Source organism: Pleuronectes platessa, chromosome 13 (assembly GCF_947347685.1).
Source record: "Pleuronectes platessa chromosome 13, fPlePla1.1, whole genome shotgun sequence".
Classification (NCBI taxonomy): domain Eukaryota; kingdom Metazoa; phylum Chordata; class Actinopteri; order Pleuronectiformes; family Pleuronectidae; genus Pleuronectes; species Pleuronectes platessa.
In genome coordinates, this window is record NC_070638.1 from 5,765,486 (window position 1) to 5,791,410 (window position 25,925).

General features: G+C 43.0%; 1 protein-coding gene and 1 long non-coding RNA gene across 3 annotated transcripts in view; one reads left to right on the top strand and one right to left on the bottom strand.

Annotated features, from left to right (window-relative positions):
* The window catches only part of LOC128454056 (receptor-type tyrosine-protein phosphatase F-like), a 156,225-nt gene that overhangs the window by 35,035 nt on the left and 95,265 nt on the right, over positions 1-25,925 (top strand). The window contains 1 exon segment of the mRNA XM_053437215.1: positions 19,076-19,250. Within this exon segment, the coding sequence (XP_053293190.1) occupies positions 19,151-19,250 (100 nt within the window). The 5' untranslated portion in view covers positions 19,076-19,150.
* The window catches only part of LOC128454057 (uncharacterized), a 60,797-nt gene that overhangs the window by 33,941 nt on the left and 931 nt on the right, over positions 1-25,925 (bottom strand). The window contains exons 2-3 of one of the 2 annotated variants that reach the window (XR_008341595.1): positions 23,389-23,450; positions 551-674 (exon numbers count right to left, since the gene is read on the bottom strand). This is a non-coding gene — a long non-coding RNA (uncharacterized LOC128454057). Of the gene's footprint in view, positions 1-550; positions 675-23,388; positions 23,451-25,925 lie in introns of those variants that run through there. The other variant, XR_008341594.1, reaches the window with a different exon arrangement.

The window sequence follows — 25,925 nt, forward strand, 5'->3', positions numbered from 1 at the left end:
ACCTGCCCCATGCATGTGGAATAAATAACAGCCTGATTACAATCTGGAGGTAAATTAGTTAACAAACAGACAACAGCAGCAGCCAAGTCTCGATAAATTGTGGGCTGGGAATTGGGAGCTAACAGGTGTTGCCCAGCTGTGCTTTTTGGACACGATGACATAGTGCAAGTCTTAAGAGCCCATCAGCAGCAGCACACTGACTTTCACAGCTCAGTGTTTACGACACAGGTCAGCATTTTTTCACTGGCCTGCAGCCAGGATTGTGTTTATCAGTGACCCATCTGAATGGGAAGATAAAACACATCTATCTGGATGCCATTTAAAGGAGGCCTTTTTCTAATTTCATCGTTATAGATAATAGACAATTGGGCGCTGAGATGTGGTTCTTCTATACAACTGCAGACTGCAGGGTTTCAAACTACAAAAAACAAAGTATGTGCTCGGTAACTCGTATATATCATTCAGTCGATGTGCTTGTCTGTCCCTGCACCAAAAAAACCCACTTTCTTACCTCAATGCTGTAACTTTCCAAAATGTATTTGGCAGACTTGTTCGATGGTGCAGACAGTTATATTGATAAAATCCAGGGCCAGTATGATTCATCTTCAGCAGCCAGTGCACTCTCCCAGCGGATGATGACTGTTGGTGTCTGGCTTGATCAAGGTGCTCCACACCTGCAAGAAAACCCTGGAGCTACACAAGTGATTTTGTTCGTGCAATAACTCAGAAAAATAAAGCTAGAAAAACATTGATCGCACAACGAATCAAAGCTTTCACTAGAATCTATTAACTGTGTATTGTTAGCACACTGGCTTAAGTCTGGGAGAGGCCGGCTGCTGCAGATTGAAGAGGTTGTCAACCTTTTTTAAGTCTAATGAAATTAGTGGGGGATGGGTGGTTGTCACAGTGTTATAAATTCTCAGACTTGGCAGGGGGGGGTGTTTTCAACTCTTTTCAAGCATGTGGGGGGTGGGGCAAAAGATAAGTCTTAAAACTGCCAGGGCTTGAAGAAGTGGCTCGCGGCAACAGTTTATAATCTTGCACAGGGGGTGACTGCTCAATTCCATCTGTGTTTTGAACTTAACAGCAGTAAAATCACAGTAAAAATTAAGGAAGTCGTGTCGTGCAACTGACACATTACACTAACATTACTGCATCCCACTGTTCATGTTTCTCTTCCACTCGGCTATTAAGACTCCGAGTCAATAATCTTTACTTCTACCTATTAGTACCGTGCAATTTGTTCAGCAATTTGATTTTCAAATGAATGTGACATTTGAGCCGGTGCAGACTGGTTCCACCCCCCCACAAAAATACTTGTTCTCCTCTCCTCAGCGGCGTGTAGGTGAAATAATTATTCTCCTGAAGGTTCCCTTAAAATCTCATTAGTTTGCAAAGGATGATTGGTTTTAGAAATGTCCAGATTGGTTTTCCCCTCCGTTTTTATTTTTGCAGATAGTTATGATTTAAACTTTAGGATGTTTGTGTCAATGGTGGTTACTTACTATTCCATTTGTAGTGGTACGATTATTGCAGGACAGCTGGAATATATCTCATTTATATTTCAGGCTGTTCAAATTGAATTACTTTTTTATAAGATGACCCAAATCCCATTTGTACTAAACAAGAATGAAAGTAAAAGATAAAACTGTTCTTTTTTCTTGCTGAAAAGTCTGTTGTGTGCACAGATCTGTAGCCTCCAGTAAAATGTCTCCCATTGTTAACAACAAAGAAAAATGAACAACACATTTCAGTTTGCCATTTTATATTTCCTAGTTTAAGCCAATAATACATTCAACAGTGTAGTAATGCTAAAAGATGATTTCCCCGTTCAGAAAGTACCAACATATTATTATGTAGTTGTTATGTATAATTTAATTATTAATGCAACACAACAATACCAAGTATGGCTTCATCTAAGAACATTGGTCTCGGTCTGGGTCATGGCTTGCAGCGTCAGCAACGCCACGGATACATCTAAATAACATTGTTATGTGGAGGGCGAGTTACAGTCCACACAATATTATTGGGATAAATGAGCAAACCTCTCCCCAAGGTCCCGCGGCCCTGTGATCTATTAAGGCGCTGTCGTCTCGGATGGTGAATCTCAGAGAGTGAGGGTATTTTTTTGGGGAAGGAGAATGGTTGTGCTGACATCCTCTCTCAGTGCAATCCCTTGTCCTTATAGAGCGGAGGAAAAAAACAGCACCAGGGGCTGACTTGGCTGTTCCTCTGAGCTCCGTCATAAATCCGACTGAACATTTCTGAACATCTGTTGTGGATGATTAGCTCCATGGCTAGCTAGTTTGACCGCAGGGAGTGAGAGGCAGTGTGTGTGTGTGTGTGTGTGTGTGTGTGTGTGTGCGTGTGCATATTCAACGCCTTGCTGATTTAAGAACCAGAATTTTCTCCTGTTTATTTTCTACGAACCTCTTTCGGGAAGAGAGCGCGAAGGCCAAATTTGTTTTTTTAACTGTTTCATTAGCAAACTAAGTGTGTTGCTGGACATGTGTTAAATTGCCACGCCCCCCTGGGAATACATGAACGTTTCAAGGTCAAACTTTGTTAACCCCTTTGTTTCTGTGATAATGACATGGCAAATTGATTTTGAAATACATGCAGGAGTTCCATTTAAAATTCGAATTAGAGATGTTTGCCATGTCAGCCAGCTGTCAGGTTTCTGATTGGATGGCATATGAGCGCACATAAGGTCACATTCCTCCCCTGGAAGGTGGTCAATAGATAAGCCATGATAGAGTCTCTAAGCAGCGGGAATACATAACATCACGTGTACCTTTTTTTCTTCTGCATGCAGGTGAACTGCTAAGTTATCTTTCATTGGTCAAGGTTCGAAAGGTAAGGCCCCTCAGCCTCCTCCCTCTCCACTCTGAAATTTGACTCCTGTGACATCACACGGTGGGTTTGGCTTCTTTCAGGCAGTCCCCGAACACCCGCTCAGTGTGTGAACAAGCTCTGCCTCTGAAGGATCTCTCCCCAAGCCATATCACTCTCCAGCCACAGCTGGAAACATATAGCTGTGGGAGCCAAAAGACAGTTCCTGAAACGCTGAAAATGGAATAACTGAGCAGGAACCGGAGACTACTTTGTCTTAAAACAATTTTTTTTTATAAAACGTCGTTCAGGGATAAACTGTCTTGGATCCTGCTGGATTGTCTTTTCTAGGATTTGGATACTGCTTCTCTCCCTCTCTCTTTCTCCCTCTCTGGAATAAGAGCCTCACATTAAAAAGGAATTGGAGGATTTATTTATAAGTGGACCTAATTGATATGCATTGGTAAGTGTGAATTTTGCACCACAGCAATATTGCAATGTGCCAAAAAAATTAAGTCATTGCTGCTCAAAAAGCAAATGAGGCATGGAACATTCTTGGAAATTGACGGAGTTGCCCTCGACTGTGAACTTAATCTGTCTTTATCTGCCGCTGTGTTTTATTTCATCTCGGGATACACCTTTCTCTCCTCTCACAATAAAAGTAACAAAGTAAGTTGATGTGTTACACTTAAATGGTCAGGTATTTTCTTACTATTCTTTTGTCCGCTGGTCTTTTGTCCTTGCTCACTCTTGCTTGTTAAGCCAAAACAATAGTTTAACCTCGTCTAGGCTTAGCTCTATTGGCTGGCTCTCTGGCAAATTGCCCTGTCTGGTGCAAGCCCTCCCCTACGTATTCAGAGGACTTTGAATAGAAGGGCCATAGAATGTCCCCTAGCTACCGCTGCTAAGGTGAGGCTCCCTGCCGTTCTACTGCATTAGGCCTACACTAAGGCCAAACAACCTGTTTTTCCAGTTGTCTCTATCTCCCTGGGCAATCTGGAGGGTAAAGTTTCAGCGACAAGAATTCCAGCTTGAAGGAGACACTGAAAGGCTTTGAAATCCCACATAATTGTAGAGCACAACTTTTGGAAGTCACAAATTATGATTTTGTGCCTTTCAGAAGTACAAGTACAACTTTTTAGTCCTGTTTCTTGAACTACCAAAAGGTTTAAAGTTGTTTTTCTTTTACTGGAATGAACAGACAACTCGACCTAAGACACGTAAAAACATTCAAGAACTAACCAGCTCTAAATGTCCCCGTCAGCTTTAATGAAGTCTTAAATCCCATGTATCTTCTTTTACTACGACATAAATCTTTAGCCATGAGAAACTTTTGCAATGAGTTCACCTCGCTCGTAGACACAATAAATATGGCAGGTGTTGCACAGTACAAAGTACAAGCAGCCAGTGTCAGCTCGAAAAATATCCTTTTAGCAATTTGCTCTTTTCCATCAAAGGCGTCTCAAGTTTTCAAAGAACGTATTGTAGCCAACATATCTGTCTGGTTTTGTTTGGCTGTTGAAACTACAAGACTTCCCCACAGGTCTGTCTCACTGCAATGAGAACTTTGTATTTTCTCTTCCAGTCAAACCAAAGAATTCTTTCTTTATTGTTTATATATATATATATTCCTTTTGAGTTAACGATTCAGTTTTACAAACCTCACTGCGCAACACACCCTGTCAAGTCTTGACTTGAAGGGGTAACCCACACTTGATTTTAAGTAAAGTAATCTTGAGGAAAAATTCTTATGGACTCAAGTGTTAAGATGTCTGCTCAGCTGCTCGGCAGCATAAACAAACGAGACAAAAGACGGTCGGCCACGGCTATTTGCTCAAATAAAGCCAACTCCTGTCCACACTTGCTGACCTGCAGGTCGTCCTCCTTCACCTCTAGCATGCAGGCCACTGACCCCCCCCATTCCACTTTTATGACTGTGCCTCAGTCACTTCGTCACTGGCAACGATCCAGAGAAGCATTAAGTGATTTCTACGATGTGACCTGAGGAAATAACCACGGCCATTTGTGTACCACTGCTCTTTATTATATTCACTCAGCAAACATACAAATGATCCTTCTCTTTAATGACTACTTTGGCTAAAGTCTTTCCTATTGAATTACCCTGCATGGGACAGTCAATCACTCGTTCTCCCCCCCCCCATCGGATTGCTCAAAAGTAATTATTGGCTGAACATATGGATCTTTCCATAGAACTTGATTTCTCATAATTGCTGAATTGGTTGATGTGTAATGGCCTGTTAATGCATGATGGATCTTCTTAATCACTCTCGTCTCAGCCGGGACATGAAAGAGGTTGCTTACAATCACCGATCAATGTCTCTGAAGGCGATTGTGTCAGAGGAGCCAGACATTTTGTCTATGACGCATACTGTAAGCAGACAAAAAAAACTGCCAGCTTCTGCCAGATATTAAAGTTCAAAGCTTTGTCGTTGTAGTGACGTGTTTGTAAGAAAGTTCCAGGAGACCTGGGACCTTTTCTTTCTCTCTTCATTTGTCCGACTGTCAGGAGATGTTGCCTGATGGGGACAAGGTCGTGAGTAGATGTTTTATGATGACACGGTCTAATTGTCAATCCCCTGTTCTTTGCTAAATAACATGTTTATGCAGCGATGGGTGAGTGAGCAGGACTCGTCCCTTGTAATGTGCAATGTCACTCAGCGGCCACCGCCTGTGTGAAGTGCTGGCTGCGCTGATAGTCACTTTCTGGGCTCAGTTGTGACACTTCTCTCTCAAAGACAGTCCATCATTCATTGTGACAGGTGCTGAGGAGAAGGATTAGAAAATGGGGCTCTTTTTTTTCCAAAGCACTGTTGTTTTGACAATAACACTTTTCCTCAGCCGCCCCGAGCACAGAGCACATTTGATAGAACTAGGTCTGTGCTTTGACATCTACACTAGCTTGTTTAACACGGGTTAGGGCTTGGGCTTGAGATCATATCCAAATAGCGAGACAGGTTTATTTAAAGGTATGTTGTGTTATTTTTGCTGCCAATTAGGGATGATTGGAAATTGTCTTGTGAAAACCTACTATATCTGCAGGAGTGCAGCCTCCGCTCCCATCTATTCAAAGTGATATGAAAATAAGTGGATCTTAGTGCTCAGGCTTAGATCATATTCAGCTCTTACTTTCCTTCAGCCCTCTTCATTTTACTATTCTTCTACTACACATTCTATTCTTCTCTTTTAAACGTTTCCGTCTACATGTTATGCCCGGTTCTAGCCGGCCATCAGAGGTCTGTTATTTGCTCACAGCCTTCCACCTTCCATTTAAAATCTTAGCTCTATGCATTACAGCCATGAGTTCCTCAATGGGAACACAAATCCGCTTTGTCAGAGAGGACATTTCCCTCCTTGCACAAAACTCATTTCAATTCCACATCATCCCATTACGCCTCCACATTGATTGAAACAGCCTCCATTTTCAGGGGCAGCTGCATTTTTATGTGCTCTGTATGTACGACAAGGCCAAAGCTTGTGCTTGTGTGTGTGAAATGGGCAATGATGCAGGTTGGAGACAAACAGGGACCATGACAAATAACTCACATATTCTGCTTTGTTTCAAAGTATTTTCTGAGCACAGGAGACGACTTTGGGTCACTGCTCAGTGGTCACTTGCATGACACTGTTTACCTCCTTGGTTTTATATAAGTGAATTAATGTAAGGCTAATATCTCATACCTTAACAGTTTACTTCTGCAGAAATACAAGGTGAGCGTGTTTGCCTGTGAGCTGGTGTTACAATAGAATTAAAGGTTGCTGCTTTACCTTGGTCTTTAGTATGAGGGTATAACTGCGATGCTAAACTGCAGTAAAGCAAATAAAATTGAATGTAGGCATGATTTATTCGGTGCTTCGTTCTGGGAGCATCATCGTGTGGTTGATTTATACTTCTCCCTTCGCCACTGTTTGCTCAGCTTCCCTATTTTTTCAAATGTCTGGTTTAAACATGGCATTCTATGTGATTACTTTACCCGCTTTCCTCTGACTTTCTCCTGGATTATGACTTTTGCTGCCTCTCGCTGTCCATAAGATGGCATCAAATGGTCCTGCTATACACAGGCTGCTATGTAGTCATACTAGCACCTGAGAGCAGAGCACGCGTGTCGCATGTTGTAGAGCGTGACGTTCAGCATCAGCTTAACATTTAGCTTGCGTTCCTCTTGCTCTTCATCCTGAAACACAGACAATGACGTTACCTCCTTCAGAGGTCCCTGGCTTGTTTTGGGAAGATGGATGGAGATTCATTTTGTTTCATTATAGTGCCTGACTTATTTATAGCCTGCCTTTGCAGCGCCTGTTGGCCCACTGTGGCCCTGTAAGGATGCTGGGGGCTGAGGCGTTGATGAAACATTCCTGTGTCCAGGGGGTATTCTCTGAGGGGAGCACTGCTTGTTTAAGGGAGGGCAGCCGGGTGACAATGTAAGAACCACGGGCAAGGCCAGTGAAATCTAATTCTACCAGCCCTGCCCTAGCTACAGCATTCCTGCTTGAGAGCTGTACCCTACCAAAAAGTCTGGCACTGTGGGGGTGTCATGCCATGTAATGATACTTAACACCCCAGCAACACGGGAGAAACTATATAATTTTATCCTGTCCTATGAATGTCGTTATCACAAAAATAGCATTCGGCAGAACTTGATTTAAAAAATAAATAAAAGACACTTTCATATTTTACCTGTGCACAGTTTGGAGTTTGGAGTGCCACAGCACCAATCCCAAACCTTTATCTGGATCTCCCCCTTCAGCCTCAGAGATTACTGCCTCACAACCCTGGAGCAGGGATGCTGTCTGCCTGGTAATTTGATGGCTAATCCCCTGCCTCTTCCCTACAAATCTCTTCCCTGATAAAGGGGTTGCTTCTACATTAGTAAACATGGGAGACTTGGCTGCCTTGGCTGACTGTCAGACAAGGGGAATGGTTAAGGGAAGGGGAAGGAGAGAAATCACCAGTTGCCCCTTTTTAGTCAATAGGACAGGCCCTTTACTTCTTCTCCAGTAAACACGTGAAGACGATGTTTATATACAAATTAAGTCAATAATGTATGTAAGAACATGTTGGTTTTAGCATGACAAAAATAATCCCTTTGCTGAGTACCTTTACGAGGCTGGTAGTTTTCATTTTTATGGATTGTAAGTGAGCTGCCAGTATCTCAAAGCTTTACAGAGTCCATTGTTAATGCACATTCATTCTCTTTTTGACCCAAATATTTGATCCTAATGATCAGTGTGCTACTGTCACGGCTAGAAATGATGGCTCACTTAAAAGGAATCCACTTCCTCAGATCTTTCTTCACAGGCTCACACTGGGCTGTAGGGACTGACTACATGACTGAGCACCGATAGATTCTCGCCTGTAGTCCTCATAAGACTTTTATTAGGAAATGTTAGCCTATGCCCCCTTACATGGTTTCTGTTTTCTGGATGTCTGCTTCCCTCCCGTGATGGTGCATCAACAAAACACGAAGCCTGAGAATAAAAACTGATGCCTTGTGCCCAAACACGCTCAGCCAGGTTTAACTGCACCTGGCGAGACAGCGAAGAACCAATCTCTGAAATAACTTCAACTTGATGACTACAACAGTGGCTGTGATGGCTTCTCATTTGTTGAGCTGACAGAGGCATTTTAGGCTTCAGGGTGGATCTGGTTAGGTGAGTGACGGGTCCTGTCCCTGCGTGTCTTTCTGTGTGTGTAACGGCCTGGTGTTCACTCTAATCAGTGTCAGGCAGTTAGATGATATGTCAGGAAGGATTTGGTGAGATCTCTGTTTTCAGCACATTGCAGACCAGTCAAACATCACCACTAATCAAATGAGCTGCGGTGTGGACGCAAAGTTTTGCACATTTGTCCTTTTTTGATTTTGTAATCAATTTTGCCGAATGCGAGCGCCACACTTTCCCGACTCTTCTTACACGTCCTTGAACAACATATGCATATTGGTGGGTCACAGCACAAGTTGATTTTGATGATTATTTGATGATTAACATTTCAACAATGTGATTTTATTGCTTCAAGTGACCCCATTTGTAAGTGTTACTGATTGTCCTTGAATGCCACTTGTTTTTATTTGCAATGATTAAATCCCTTGAATTTTTAAAACACACCAGATTTCCTGATTGGATGAATTTTCACCGGCACTGAATCACTAAAGAAGCTCTTATGTAGATTTTGGATGAAGTGGATTTTCATCTAACTATTTGATTAGTCAGTAAAATCCTATGACTCACAATCAACCCAGAATTTCTCTAACTGGATGTGTCGAAGAGATTTGTGTGTGCACGCGTGTGCATGTACACTGTGTGAGAGAGTGTGTGTGACTGTCTTGTTAGCCAAGCTACAGAAAAGCGACTCTACGCTGGTGGTAATTGATAGTCTGGAGGCTGTCTCAGCTGCAGGTAAATCCTATCTGCAGCTGTACTGGGAGGCAGAGGGGTGGGGAAGGAAAGGGAGTATAAATAAGTCTTTCAAGGACTAAGGATTTCAGAATAACTAGAGGGATGCTAGGGGGGAGGACACGAAGAGCAGATAGCATAGCTGAAAGACAGAGAGATAGTGGGAGAAATGTTTAATATGAGGTTTTCGTAGGCAGTTAAAATTTCTTCCGGGATAGCACCGGCTTAAATGTACATTGAGGCTGTATTTTCTCAAGAACACCGCTCTGAAGAACAGAGTATTAGCCCAGGTCTTCTTTGTTCTGTATCCACTGCTTGCCTACACACAAAGCAAAGTGCAGGAGCTTAGAGGTGGCTTTTGTTTCCACCAGATTCTTTGAGTAAAATTAAGTCCCCTGCTTTGTCAGGGGGGATGTACAGTTGAGAGAAATCAAGAGGAAGCCAAAAAAGAGGAGAGCGCGATGGAGAGAGATTGGCCACGGTGAGAGATTCATAGGTAGTAATGAGGCCATCGGAGGAGTGCAGGTCGTCGTGTTGTGGCTCCGGCCTGTCAGTATAATGGACCTGGCTAGTCAGCTGGCAATCGATCGTATTGCTCACAACCTTGTCCTCCTGTTGTTCCTCGCTCTCGCTGTCTGTCAACCTGCCATGCTGAGATTGAGGACGAAGCAGAATCGTCCCCCAGACGACAGATACAGTGTGCAGTTACTTTCTCATTACCTGTGAGGTGGCCTGGGGTAAGATGTGGAGGAAGGCAGGCCTGACTCCACATCTACAGAAAGCATTGACAGAAAGCCACCGGAGTAGCATCCTAATTGATTCCTTATTTGTTTATTTATTTATTTTCCTTTTTGCCCATGGCCAGTCACTATCAGCATTAGCGATGTCTTGAGAACCGATACATCTGCTCCAAGTTGATGCTTAAATTCTACGTCGGGGGGGGGGGGGGGGGGGGGGGCGGCCTTGCACTCGAGGAAATATAGTTGTTAGTGCATTGTGTTTGTAGCCCCAACTATTTTCTTACATTCATTTTTGCAGGTTTCCCAGGTGATAATTCCTGGATCTTAAAAAATTAATTTAATTTTAAATGGAACGGATATCTATGAGTGTGTGTAGTTCCGTGCAGATTGAAATAAAATTCCTAATCTGTAGAATTAAAATGTGATTTCATGAGGGAACTGTCGGGCCCTGGCGGAAGTATGCACTCTACTGAATGACATTTTGCTCTTGTATCCAATTTGGTTTTGACAATCATAGAATTTCAATGGTATTTGTACCAACCACCGAATTTCTGAAATTTTGAGCTTCCCAGTCATATTTTTTTTCAGTTGATGACAAATTTGTAGTTGTTGTCTTTTCTATCCACAGCACCAGAGAATTGTTGAATAAATTCCATTACTAGCAAAATACAGTTTTCCGAAGATGCTCAGCGAGGACAGCAATGCCAAGTTAAGAGTCTGCATCTTTAGTTTATTTCTCTTTGGGCACATGTGCAGTCGTTAGAGGCATTGTAGATGTCTGATGATCGTGGTCTAAGCAGAGACACCCAGCTTCTCTCGCCCTTCATCCACTAGCCCCTGCCTATGCCGCACTCATCTCTTTTACATTTTAAATCCTCAGGCCTCCGGAGAGCGATGGGGATATATGGTTCCATCTGCTCCAACAGACTGGCTCATGGCTCACACAAAGAGAAAGAGACAGAGAAGGAGACATGGCCAGAGAGAGAGAGAGAGAGGAGGAAACAGGGGGGATGGAGAGAAACACTGTCAGAAAGACAGAACAGCTTATTAGAATCAGCCTTTTTTCTCTAGTTAGACAGGGACTGAGAGGATAACTGCCTGGAAAAGAAGGCAGGGAAGGAGTTGGATTAGGGCCTCAGGGATCCTCTTTTTCTACATTTGCAAAGGCAACTAACCCATGTTAAATCTGTTAGGACTTAACTGATTCAGTTACACCAGTGCTATCTTTTCTTTGTGTAATACATAGGGTCTTTTTTTTTTTATGTCCCCCAACAGCATTTGTTTGTGTACCTTTTTTAATTCCTCCAAACACGTTTCTCGTCGAGGGGTCCTCCTTTCTAAATCCGACCGTATGCTTTGCCTCAGACACCATCAGGCAGACTGTTTCTGTTCCTCACCGCAGATGCCTGATTATAGAGGAGGTGCTTTTCTCAGCCCGGCCTGCCTTAGTTCATCCCTTCCCTGTGTAAACACTAGGTTTATTCCTCTGTAGCCTTAAACCAGGGCGGATTTGGCCCTATATTTATCCACTTCATCTCTAACGGAAGACAAACAATCCAGTGTAGTATAAAAAATGTATTCTGTCATAGAGTGAATGTCAGCGAGTTACATGACGCATCTCTGTGTTTAGTGGTTGAAGGGAATACGATTTGTGTAAAAGGATGAAGTGAGATAGTGAGCTGCTTTCAAGATTACTGGACCAGCACAGACAATCCACCCAGTGCTCATGAATGAGTGAATCATCTCGACTATCTGACGAATAGTTAATAGTTGCGCTCTGGCGAATCCATTCATTTCCACATTTGAAGTTCAATGGTAATACAATGTAATGGGTTCTAATCTCTGTAGAAATATAATAATGCACATATCAAGGTATAAAGTATAATTCTGTCCAAATACCTGAAATCAAATAGCATAGCCCACCGGTATGTGACAGAGGGCTATGCTATTTCATTTGCATCATTTTCTTGCAATGACTATGCATATTAAAGGAATAGAAAGGCCACAGGGAAAATGTCTAACACTCTCACAATATACATCCTGAAATAGCCCAAGCCCCAGTGCAAAGTACTGTGGCAAACAATCACACGAGTTGCTGCTTTGTCAGCGAGCACTGAGGCCACAGCTTCTTTCACATGTCAGCCTCTGCAGGGTCCCTGCTGGCCAAAGAGCTTCTGTCCCAGGCCGTTACAGTCACTAATCTGGCCTGACACCAAGCTGATTTATAATACCCCCTACCCTAAGCACTGGCTGACTAGAGGTAATTGATTTAGAACAGTGTAGACACCTGCTGAAGAGTATGAAGCCCTCCGAAGCCCCATCGCATGCTCACTCACAAAGTTAGGCTCGATATTCTCACCTCGAAGCCACCTGTGAGAAATATACGCTTAAAACTGAAGATAAAGGGAAAGCTTTCACTCAAGTTGGGCAATACCACCGAGAGAACATACTTGCACAGTGTGTATTGTATTCCATATCTTCCCATGCTCCGTTGTAGTTCTCCAGTGCCTAATTTTTCTAATACGTCAGCTCTCTCCGGCTGCTGAAAATCCACCAGTGATAGATCGGCGGATTGAGCTGAGCCCGAACAACTACCTGTGTTTGGCCAGCTATTGATCTATGAAGCCCTGTATTTGCCAGTCTCTCTGCTCACATACCTTCACTGTTTGTCTTTTACTGGCGGAGACGAGGCCTTCTGCCCAGGAGGTGGCGAGGGAGGGGGTGGCTGAGGTCCTCTCTTTGGTGTAAGGGAGGGGGGGAGTCAGTGCCTTCTGTGTTGCCTGCTTAGTCATTTTATGGCACCATCTGTCCAGGAGCAAACTGTCGAGTGCCGACGTCTTAGCCCATATCTCTTGCATGACAGCGTGAATTTCCTTTATATATATATATGCACATCTGCTGTTGAGAGTGCATCTCGGTTTATATTGCTAATTTAATATTCGGCCATAGCACATAACCCTACTTATGCATTTATTAATTTTTTAAGTTCTGTCAAATTAAAGCAAAAATTTAATAAATAGGTTTCATCTTTTTTTCCAGTCTGTGAACTAGGACAAAGCTATTGGCTTTTAGAAACCCTGAACTTCACTTAATACAAGGCTTTGTTGTTTTGTAATTGTCTCCATTTGTTTTATTTAGGCTCTAGTTTTGAAGAATTAAACATTAGCTTGAATGATAACATAAAAGGACAGATAAGTAATAAAGAAAAATGTATACATACAGTAATGATAATACCTAAATATAAGTAGAAGTGTCAAAGCAATCCTGTACACAAGTCAACAAATAGGATGAATTGTATGAGCAACATTCTTATTCCATACAAAAACCATTGGAATGTAAGTATTCTTAAACCAAACTGGTTTATATTCTGTCGACATGGCTTCTAAGATCGGTATCACTTCACAATGAGCAGCTTCATACAGTCGATTGTTCCAGGTATACACAGCATTGCTTTTATTTGATGAATGTCTGTTTTGCATTGAGTCTGCTTTTTGATTTATTGCCGGCCCTTTGCCCAGCACTTTGTAGTGCAAGCCATTTTCTCGTTGCTCCGCAGCCCGACAACTCCAATAATCGCTCTCCAATAAATTCAAATGGAAGTGGCACTCTGGTATGTCTCTTCTACTCTGTGTAATACACATCAGAGTAATACATATCACCTTTCATTTCCAGATTGTTTTGTAGCCGCAGAGATTGGTAGCCCCCCAGAGGTGATTGTAAATCCCCCAGTTCAGTTCAGAGGTAATTTATGAAGGTGCTTGAGTTTTGTTAAATGTTCACTCGACCGGACTAAATGCTGATCGACGGCGAATCACATGGTTTTGAGCCAAAATGCCACGGTCTCTGCTTTCTGTTGAGAGGCAAGTTTGTGCCTGTATCAGGAGATTATCAGGAGCATGGTGCATGACGACTCAACCCTCACACGTCACAGTTGACGTCACAGTGCGTCATGTTGACTCGGTCATTTCTTCTTAATATCTGCTTACATTTCACATGGCAGTTGTGAGTTATATATAATTATTGACGTGTCCTATTTTAACAACCCGATTGATTTCTCTGAGTCATCCACACAGACAGACACTTTACCCGTGTGATTTATAACATGGGAGCTTTCATTGTAGGTCACCATAATCAGCACTCCCTACTTTCTATTGCTCAACTTGAGGATGTGCACTCGCCTGTTACGGGCGTCTTTCAGTTTCTCAATCTTCCTCTCGGCAGTAAAGCGTTAACAATTAACTCAGTGGAATCAGCTTGTAAACAGAAGTGCTCTAGAAGTCAATAGGTCTCAGGACATTACCCTTTGTTAGGTGGATTTCAGCGTAGCTCTGTAAAAAATTCATGCACCACTGAGTATGCGGATACAGCGAGGCTTTTCAGAGTAAGAGTGAAAACCTAATTTGGTTACTTAACACTTTTCATTTTACAGTATGTGGCTCACTAGTTTGCAGCTATTCTCATGGGGTCTTGGGGTGTGCTTTCGCCAAAGAGGCAAAAAAAAAGAGAGCACAGACTTGTGAGGCTGAGCCTTCCAGGGCATGGAGAACTAATCAAGGGCCAAAACACTGCTGTCGAAATTCAGCTTGTAACTGTGTTTATGGAGCCGTTGCAGTCTGTGCCAACACAAACCTCGCTGGTCTTGGTTTATCACCTCCAGAGATGGCCGTGATTAGCTCCACACACTGCCAGCCATATATCTCCACCGTCCCACCTCCCCACGCTCAGGATGACCCATTAAATGGAGATGGAGAAAGAGAGACAACGTGAGTAGGAGGGATGGGAACTGTGGAGAGCAGAGATACTACCTGTAGTTAGTGTAATAGTAGTGTTTGCTCAGCTTCTGGGTGCTCTGTGCGTAGCTCTGTTGCATTGTTTGTGGGCCACTACCTCCAGTTGGGTGGCCACTCCCTTGCCTCTCGCAAACACAGGGTAATAACTTGAATGACAGGCACCAGATGTGTGTGGTAAACAAGCAAATGGCATAGGTGTGTACTTTTCATTATACCGCCCACAAAAGCTCCATTGTCCTCTAAAGTTCACCTTTTTTATAATGTTCAACATCCATTGTTCTGCTTTTAATATGCTCACTAAACGTCTTCTGCCTGTTATGCTGTATATATAGAGTGTGTATGTTTTGCTCTGCAATATGGAGACTCCCCAGACACTCGAGACTCCAAAGCCTCTTCTTAAAGGACTTGGAGAGTGGATGCCCTCCAGTGACTGGACATTTAGGGTTATTTCCTATTTACCTTCTTATCTCTTCCACAGTGTCTTTGTGTTTAGAGTAAACACTGCCACCACAGAATTCTCTCTCTCTTTCCCTCCCTCTCCTTCCCTCTCTGTATATATATATATATATATATGTTTAGGATATATGATCTTGACATCTTGACAAATTGGACTGAAGCCCCAGAGCTACACCATAAATTGTTTTTAGCCTGGTTGCAAACCTCTGAAACACCACATACATCTCACATTTTTTTGTCTGGCAATTCAGAGTAATGATTTCGGTGCAGCAGGTTGTGAATGGCTGTTCCTTAGCAGCGGTTAACGGGGCTACGAAGCTCCAGGCTTGAATTTATTTAACACATCCTCCCCCTTTGTTTCGTCAATACACGTCCAAGGCTTAAGTGATAATGAGGTGGATGGATCAAACAAATCTTTGACCTTGCCTTTTCTTATTTTTCTATATTAGGGCCCTCTAACCTGGGTAATCATCTAATTGGGTTTGCATACTCTAACTAAACTACACTTTTTGAAAATATGCAAGTCTTTGGCAGATGTTGTGAAACGCTTATTTATAAAATATTAGTTGTGCACTACAGTTTTAAACTATTAATTAAGATCATCCACTGTAGCTGTAAAATAATTTAGCTCCTGAATTCATCCTGACTAATTATTCATCAGGGTCTGAGTCTCTGCGAGATAATCAGGACGATCTTTTTAGCCATAATTATACCGGGGTAACTCTTTATCTCCCACACATTTCCCTCTCTTACTCTGACACAAAAAACAGGTTTCAGAATAAATCATTTACAAAACATAAGCATACACATGCAATTTTTTTCCGAGGGCAGACATCCACCCCTACGTGATCTTACTGTTTTCCTCTCGCTCTCCCACATAATGACAAACAGTGTCTTCCTGTGCTCTGAGCCACTTGCTCTGATTCTTTGGATCAAACTGCACCATTTCCACGTTGATGCCCCGTCCTTCCCTCCCCGGCTCCTCCACCGCAACACAAATGCACATTGGGGGCACGCATTGTCCCGTAGTGTTTGTGTGGGTCTGGGAGGCACCGAGCTGCACTGGGATGAATAAGTAGCTAAATAAATAAAGAATAAACCTCGCTCTAGGAATTTGTCTCATTGAAGATGAAAAGCATCTCCCTCTCTCTGGCATCTGCTGTGAAAGATATCCCTCCACAGCCAAGGGTTTGGAGCACGGCAAGTAGCCAGCTCTATCAGCCCCGCTCACTCTATCTACCCACCGACGTGAACCAACGCAACACTGGCATACATAAAAATGAGTGTCAAAACACATTTGTCAGCCAACAAACTTGATGTGAGTTGTGCTCATTTTGCAGAGCAAACTTAGGGCATAAACGTTAAATAAAAATGGGGCCTGAATGTCTTAAGATCTGGCTGCAGAGTGGGGGTGTGATCCAGTTCTTTGGCACCCCGACCGGGGTTATGTTTATCTTTTTTCTCCAACAGACTGCTACAGCTTAACACAGCAACAATGAGCTGCAGTCTCATTATCAGGGAAGGTGAAGACACGGATGGAAGGTTTTTATCTAGAGGTTTTAAATTATTAGTACCTCTGGAACATCTACATGCAGGGAAGAGTGTAATACTGATTGATACAATCACAGCATGAACCTTCACTGACAATAGATGATGTTGGCTGCATTCACCGTTTTTGATATTCATTAGATGCAAGGCAGGTTGCTTTGGAAATAGATTCGGTAGACCTGAAGCCTAGAGGCCCGTTCCTGTAAGGATCAAGCAGTGATGAAGATGTAGCCGTCAATGATACCTGTCTGCAGCTGCTCATGTGAGGAATTCTCATCATCTCAGCAGTGTCTTTCTCTTCCATTGCCAAGTAACTGAAGTAACTTCTCTGCAGATGAAGATAATGAAACACGGAACGGTACATTGCTACATAGCCAATGTCAGCCACGACTTGTTTACCAGCTGAAACACGGGGAGTTTAGCATCAACAGTTTAATTTCTTCATTCTCCAAGATCTGTTTCTAGAGGCCTAAAGCAAAGTCAGTGTTCCCCCGGGTTCTATTTCCATCACTTCTTTTATTTAAAAAAGGCTAGCATGCTAACCCGTTAGCCCTGGCGCATCTTGTCACTTTCTGATAGTGAGTCACCACAGCAGCCAGTCCGCCCTGAAGAAGAAACGCTGCTCAGAGGGCGCGTTGTAACCTCCTCGCCTTTAAAAGCAGAGACTGCTGAAGCTAATGGCAAGTGACCATCACCACCACCCTCTCCCGGCCATAAACACACATTTGGCAAAGGGGAAAAACGAACATACAGCGCCTGTAAGATTTTGCGCTCCCAAGAACCTTGCCTCACTGAGTGTTTTCTTTCACAAAGAGGGTGGTCGAAGAGGTGTCGGTGTGTTTCCACATCACACATTGAAAACACGTGAGTAATGGGCTGCTCAACACCTCCACAGGCTTAAGAATGGAAAGGTTTTTTTCCACTAGATACTGGGGGCATTGTGTTCCTGACACTCCAACTTATTTAGCCGAATTGAATAGACCAAAGCTGACCGGCCACCCAGCAAGCCTGGAGATATTGCACATTGTGAGCGCCTCTCTTTCTCTTTTCACAAATATCAGTATTGTTCAGGCAGCCACTATAAACTGGGCAGTGAAACTGAACAGATGAGCTGAGAAAGTCTTCAATTCCATTCCAACAGGCCTCTTGTAAAAGCTCTGTACAGAATCATTGTCGCGGAGCCCTTGAAGACAAAAGTAGGGCTACTTTGAAACTTTTGAAACTTTTCTCATTTTGGTTCGTTTTTTCTTCTGTTGTCTTCTGGAGATACTGCTTTAATTCCATCAAAAGAGAGATCTCTATCTTTACCATACAGCGGCCTGCTTGACTTTGCTATGATGACTCATCACAGATGGCCATGGGCTAGAGAGTCGGGATAAGAAATTTAGTTAGCTGAATTTATGGGGATGCACAGTTACTTTGTTTGTAACAGCATTAGACATCTAAACTGCAGGCTATAACAAACTGGAGGTAATTGATCTCAATCTTATCAGTGGGCTTCGTCATTTCCTACATTAAATCCAATTTCTTAAAAGACACAGAATCAGTGTGTGTGCTGTCTGTTTTGAGGGATGGCCTTTTTTTGTTTTTGTCTCCACCTTCTACTTAGAGTGATGGAGATGTGCTCTCTGTTTTATGGCTCGGTCAGTTAGGGTTAATTTGTCGTACACCTGCTCCTCCTTTGTTGACCAGTCGTGTGTGTGTCCCCTGGGCTGTGTTGCGTGCTTGGTTATGTATGCATACATGTTGTCATTGAATGAGATCATGGCACTTTGTTGATTCGAGCCCATCTGGAAGACACAGTTTCAATTTCTTAATGGGGAACATTAAGTGGGCGGCGGTCCCGTGGGACTAATGTTCAGGAGGTCCTCTGGGTTTTTGACTGATCCTCACCGGGAGAGGATGACTGAGAAGCTTAATCCCGCGTCCTGACCTCCCCTTTGTCCCTGCTATTTCTTCCCATGAATTCGCGCTGCCCTGCGTTTCTTCTGGAACTCTTGTGCTGATGTAGTCTCTGCGTGTTACATTCGCTCCACTTGTATTTTCCTCTGCCCCGAGCAGGGTTTTGTTGTGGTTATTGGGTGCCTTGTTTATCGCGACCAAAGATCCCCAGTGTTGTGCGCTGTTGTTTTCTTTACAAGTATACAAAATTCCAGTCTGCTTTGGTTCTGCCTTGCGACTTGTTTTTGATATTTTCTGCTTTACCGTGTTATTATGTTCATTCAAATATATGCAAATGTACGGTGAGTCTGAATACTAATGTTTTCTCTCCTTCTCTGCCTGTGTTTGCTCTCGCAGGTGTTAGTCTTTGATCCTGTCGGAGTGGGACGCATCGAGCAAGGGACTGAGGAGGGAGCAGTGCCAACTTGGAACATGGTGCCTAATATTCACCTGGCAGTGCCCCTCCTGCCCAGAGGGGCGTTGCTGTTCCTGCTACTCTTCAGCTGCATCGTGTTCTCCTCTGTGGCAGAGAGTAAGTCAATTCATTCACACAGGAAATCCTTAATACGCTTAATAGGCTTAATAAATTGCACTTTGCACTAGTTTCTTTTAGCAGGGACCAACATTATCAAAGCTAAACGTAACCCAATACATCATGTTAATACGTTGCCTAAGACAATCAAGTTTGATCTATAAATTGTTTATAAATTAGAAGGATTACACAAAAAACGACTGGAGGGATTTCTATAAAAAGGTAGAATCCACTAACTGTTGGTGCAGATAAGGAGGAAGGATCCTTTATTTTTCCTTCACTTTCTTTAACATCATGAGATATAAGACATAACATTGTTCTCAGAGACTAATTATAGGATCTTAATGTAAAAAGATCTGGCAGGGTTAGGGGACAGATATTTACTAGTGTGGGCACTTTGGTTTTGGTTTTCATTGTTTGTTAGTTCCCCGGATTATTCAAAAACCACCAAATCCATGACATTTTGTGAAGGGATACAACCCAAGGGAGAACCTGTTTCATTTCTGAGTGGATCTGAATAAACAGGCAGATTCAGGATTTATTTTTACTTTATTTAATATTGAGAGATATGTATGCACTCTCAAATTGCCATTCTAGTTATGGATTCATGCAAATTCAAAATAAAATACAGATTATATTTAAATTAGGTGTCTTTGGTGGATTCCAGGCAAACAGAAATATCTCCCCCTCCACTGCATGCCCCAGAGTACATAGAGCCTTACCATGTGCACTAAAAATAAGTGTACAGTGCATGCAGTGAAGCTCCACCGGCCTCTGTGCTCGCCTGTCAATCTGAATGAGGCTTTTGGCTGGAAGGAGTACTCTCAGAAAGATGTCTCGCCATTCCCGTGCCTTTGGGTCTCGGGGGCACTGCTCTGCCAAAGACGGGGTCAGGGACAGAATTAATTCAACACATGACCTCACCTATAGTGCTGTCACTGGGTCACTGTAATTCAATTATACCCCGACCCCTCCCATTCCTCCACCCGGCCACGCCAACTGCCCTGTACTCTCGTACATGGGCCCAATAGGATTTGTTTTCCGTACCCTTTGCCTCCTCTCACTCAGCCCCTTGTCTCTCGCAGTGTGTCTGGAGTTTTGCACAGTTTAGAGTTGTGAACCTGACCTTGTAGAAATGTTTTGCTCTCCTGTCTTTGTTCTGCTGGTTCAGCGAGACTGTCTTTGTTCTGCTCTAAATGGGATTAGACCAAATCCGACCTTGACTGGAGTAGTAGTGGTCAAGTAAGACGAGGAGATTTGCCCTGAGATTACTTCATACCTAGAGTTGAAAGTGCCATGTATCTGACTCAGGTACGTTGGCAGTGCCTTTCCCTGTGCGCTCAAAACCACAGTAGTGTGTTGCTAAACCTCTGATTCTTCCCTGATTCAAAATAACAAACTCTGAATCGCTTTAAAATTCACATTAAGTATGAATAGCTGATGATTAATAATCTTTCATAAAGTGATTGAATAACTGCAAGATATTCTTTGGGCTATGAATAGGAGGCATCCTGCTTCTCTTGACAAAGCAAATAATCTGCAAAAAGATCTGCTTAGTCAGTAATTCATTTATTTATTCGCTCACCATATTTATTGTCATGTTATGATGTGTACCTGTGCTCCTCTTTACCTTCATTTTAATTGCCACCAAGGGAGGAAACAAGATTGATTCAGCTGCATTTGCTGTGTAGAGATTATGGAGGAAAAGGTACTGTCGGGGGCATAGGAGGTTCCAATACATTATTTAAAAGTGCTGATTCTGTCAGATGCACAGTGCAGAGTTTGGATGCGACCTTGATTATTTAGCTGTAATGCTATTGGGCTGTTTTTTAGTCTATAATGTCCAAAGATAATTATTTTTCAAAAATGCAGGACTGCCGAAGCTTTAAATTATGAGAAAGACATGTTTTGTGACAGTATTTTCTGCCTTCAGGACATTTTAAATATATACACTTCATTTGCCAGAGTTAAATATACACATACACCTGAACATGCTGTAGTTTGCTGGACAAAACGTTTAACTGTGTCCCGCCTTTGAACAATGGCTTCTTGTGGACAATGTTTTACTTAATCCTTGCTCTCTGTCTCCGTGAGAGCAGAGTCCCCCCCCCCCCCCCCCCCCCCCCCGGTCTCTAATTTCAGTAATCGTACCATTTACCTATAAAAACACAGAACCAGCCTCTTCATTAACAGATAGAGATACTCTGCTGTGTCGTGCTGTGACAAGCTGGGACGAGCCTTTTTACTGAGGAACCTCCGGGACACTGATACTTGGATAGGGGGACAAGAAAAGGAATTTCATCTTAAAAGGGAAGATAAAAGAAATAATAAGTTGGTTAAAAAGCCTGGCTCTGTTCTGAGGTTAAACTAGGGTTGTAGTTTAATGAAAGCACATGTTGGAAAAAGATGTAGACCTGCCATTATGATAAAGGAGTCTTTCTGTAAAGCCAACAGACATAGAATTAAAATAAGACAGTTGGGGGGCAAAAATAACACCTACCACTAATGGCAGGGTTGTGTGCGTTTGGGGTCTGTAATTTGTATGCCACTTAGTTATGTGAACTTGATAGTTCTGGTTTGGATTTCCTGTATTACAGGGCAGACACCAGACAGATATTATGGGCGGATAGTGCCTGGCAAGGCTCTGATTACATGGGTTCAGTCTGGTGTCCTTGTCTCCCCGTAGCAAAAGCTGTCACAGATGGCAAATGTGCGAGCAGGGTTGAGCCATCTCCCCTCATAAAAAACTAAAGGTTATTCCATTTACAGTGCAATGTTTGCTGATTTAGGAAGGCCACATTTCAGAGGTTGTTGTCTTACTGTTCGTTAGGCACGATTCCCAAGCTGCGACAATTCATAATGATCAACACCACGAATACAGAAAGTGCCCCAACCAGTAGCACCAGTGACGCTCTGTGACATCATTGATCCTCTATCGCCATTAAGTCAGCTCAGAATACAGTGTGATTACTGCGAGTGCTGATCTCAGACGTCTCATCGATCCCGGGGGAGCTCGGCCTAATCAACCAGCTCCTTATACAGCCTCCTGGTACACAATAGGCCACTGGCCCCCAAGGTCAGTCTCAAAGTCACACAGAGCCAGCACTTAAATGAAATGGTTATCTTTTTGTAGTGCTGTCATTGTGAGTTATTCCATTGGCTTTAATAAGCTTTTGATGTATGTGGCGCCTTCACGTGCCTCACATGTTGTGATCTCGGGCGGCTTTTCATGTGAGGTGCAGCAAGGCCGTCTTAAGTTTAAAGTGACTTTTCGTATCAAACCACAGTAAGACTCTCTTTTAGCATATTATTTGTGTTCCCCTATGTATCACAAATAGACTACTGGCAGTTTGTTTTACTTCTATAGACAATATCTTAGCCTTTGTGTGACTTCATCCAATCAGTAGCCCACAAAGAGGTGTCCCATGGGGATGCTATGCTAAATATAAATGTCTGTTAACGGAAATATCCCCAAATAACTAATAAAGTTCCCATTACGAGAATTCTAACAAGAAAAAGGGCTTTAAACACCTTGAATCCTGAAAACTGCCATGTACTACACAAACCCATAAAACAAGGTTCATGGATTGATCTGGCAATTTCTAAAGCGACTTCACCGGACTGACGTGATGGACGTGCCAAAGCGGTTTGGAAAGCAGCGGACAGACGGGGGAGACTGGGACTGGGTGGCTGCAAATTGGATTGTATTTTTAAGTGTCCATATGGTCACCCAGTTCAGAAAACTGAAAGGAAAAGGAATTGATTCTTTTTTAATTAAAAGTAACCATATCCACCTTGGAGAGCCACTCGGAGACTAATACAGTTAACACACAGCTGTGGTCCACACACATCATACAGACAGTAGCGCAGAGGGAGGCTGAGGAGGAGATAAAGCTAAACAAAAGAAGATGTTCTCCTCGGAAGCAGCGGGAGAAAGCAATATATATGAGAGGGAAACATCTGCAAGATAATATTTTGGAGGAATGCAATTTAGAAGCGGTAGAGATTTGATGGGAAGTTGTTTTCATAAGCCAGTGCAGCAGTGTCAGAATAGAAGGAGGGAGGGGTCACAGGGGGTTAATGATGTGAGATTAATAGTTTAATTAGGGAGCTCAGTGGCACGGCCAGAGGCACTCACCCAAACCCTCGGCTCTGTCCCGGTTTCGGCGATGCCACAGGACAACAAGAAGCGCCAGTGTCCTTCCAGAAAAGAGCAGATGGGGAAAGACGTTTTAATTTTCTGCTCATACTGACGGCTTTATTGACAAAACGCGACTAAATACCTCACTGCCAATTATAACTTATTGTTTATTACGTGCTCACTTAATCTTGGGGTATATGTATTGGTATAATCCAGTATTAGCAGAGATTTGGAAGAACTTATTTGGATTTAATTTGGGTTGAGAGATATTATGTGGGAAATGTTAGAAGCATCAAAGGATGCCCATACGCATCCCGATCTGTGATCAGATTCTTCTCAGAGAAATACAAGATAGCTGCCGTTAAATAGGGCATAATTGAATATACTTTTGGAACAAAGCACCCATGTATTGTTTACTTTTGCAGTTTCCTCTAAGGTACTTTTTAAAGGCAGTTAACTCAACCCCAACAGCCTGAGGACATGGTGCAGTATAAAACGTAGTCTGGTCTCTAGTGGGATCTCCTGTATTTCACGGATAAATGGTCACCTTAACTTTTTTTTAAAGCTCTAAATCATAAGGGGAGCTAGAAAGAGCCTGTTGGCGCCTGTAAAGATAGAATTCCTTTGTTGTTTTATGTCCCTACAGTAGCATAATTTAATTTCCTCTTCAATTTTAGCTTGCGGAGAGTTGAATTACTTAAGGCCTCTGCGCTGTGTGGCTGAGAAGATGAGAACAATGGCGGGGCTTCTTTGTGGTCTCAGAGGGAGGGGTAATCAAGGGGAGGTAAATTAATGAGGTTACTGGGGTCGCAGGGGGGTGCGTGGTGATGGATGATGAGCTAACCCCAAAATGGAAGCTCAGAAGAAGCAGGGAGGCATCTCCGCAGCTTAGCCCCTAACCCGCCCCCTCCCGGGATCGCTTAGCACACTTAACATTTTCCCTACACTGGTTTATTAATGTCAGAGTCCGAGGCCGGGGTGACCATTGGTCTTGGCGCTGCACCATTAACAAAACCCCCCCACCAGTTGCCTGAGTCTTCCTTTCGAACTCCCACAGCAGCTTTACAGAGTGGTTTGGATTTCCATTACAACGGTGTCACACTAGATGCTTTATTTCCATATTCAAGCCGTATTGAAAATGCACTTCTTCCCCCATCTTCATATTTTGTTTTGCATGCAAGTGTCCCCAGATCGACACGCAGCTAGCCGCCCACACATGCCTTCAAATGCGGCAGTCAGTCGTCCTTCAGTTTCTAGATGGAAAAAACACTTAGAATCACGACGGCGCAAATGAGAACATTTCATCAAGCGAGCTAAATGAGCATCGGAGGTGACGTAGCCCCAGGGTTATGCAGATGAGCTCCGCGGCTCTGGCGACACATTAGCAGGCTTTTCTTGGAGGCTCGGGTCACATACAGTACGGATTTGGTTTTGCATTTCACATTTACATTCTCCACATTGTGTTTCAGTCTTTACAGTGGGTTGTTTTTCAGTTAATTATATGGTGGGGCTCCAACCAGCAGGCAATTATGGTGGTTGCATCGCAAAAAAGGAAACCCGTAAAATGTAAAGTATAGTTTGCCCTCGTTTTATTACCATAATTTCAAAAACAGCATGAAGTTGTATATTTTTCAATGTGTAATGCAACAACACAAGTAGTGGTTTTCTCTTAAGAGCGGACAACAAAGAAAAACCCAGAGCTGTGTCTGCCTTTATCTAATGGCTGTTGAGACTTTCCCTTAAGGAATGAGGTGGGTTGAAAGCAGCCACAGGTAGTGAGTCATCTTTGAATAGATCTAGGTAGGGCGCCAGTTTAAATACCACAGGTAATATAAAACCTCAGACTCCCAATCGTGTGATACCAGGAACACCCACAATCCGCACCATCAAAAAAAAAGTACACAATGAAGCGTTTGTTCTTCGCGTGTTTGTTAAACAGTCGTTTTAAAAGCCTACTCCAGGCTCAGGTCACCGAAAGCACATTGTGGTTTTCAAAAAAAAATAAAAGTCATCCATTGACTGACAGACGAGAGGAGAGAGAGAGTGCAGAGTTGAGAGATGCCTCGCTCTTTCATAATCGGCTTGAGAAGATGAAAGCCATTACATTAATGTTGCTCACAGTGGGAAGAGAGGAGTGAAGGGTAATTGCACTTAGAGTTCCTGTTCTTCTCCACTGTCTTGAATAATTCACACAGGGCTTGAAGGCCTGATAGAAAGCTCGTCTCCGAGGTCTACGGGGTATTGAAAGTTTCATGGTTTTCCTTTTTTTATATTCTCCTTTTCAGGTTTAGACATTTTGTCTTAAGTACAGTATCCCAGTGATGACTAATCACATTGCTCTTGTGATTTCACCGAAGTTCCGATCAAACTTCAAATATTTAGACTGAAGTTATTTTCTCAGTCACCTTTCGTCGTGTACGCTCAGCAAGTTCACAGCGAGGCTGACTCAGCGAAAAACAAGCGGAGGAGTTGATGGACTACGGTGAATGGGCCGCTCATTGCAATTGCATCGCTCTTTATGACTCTTTATAAGG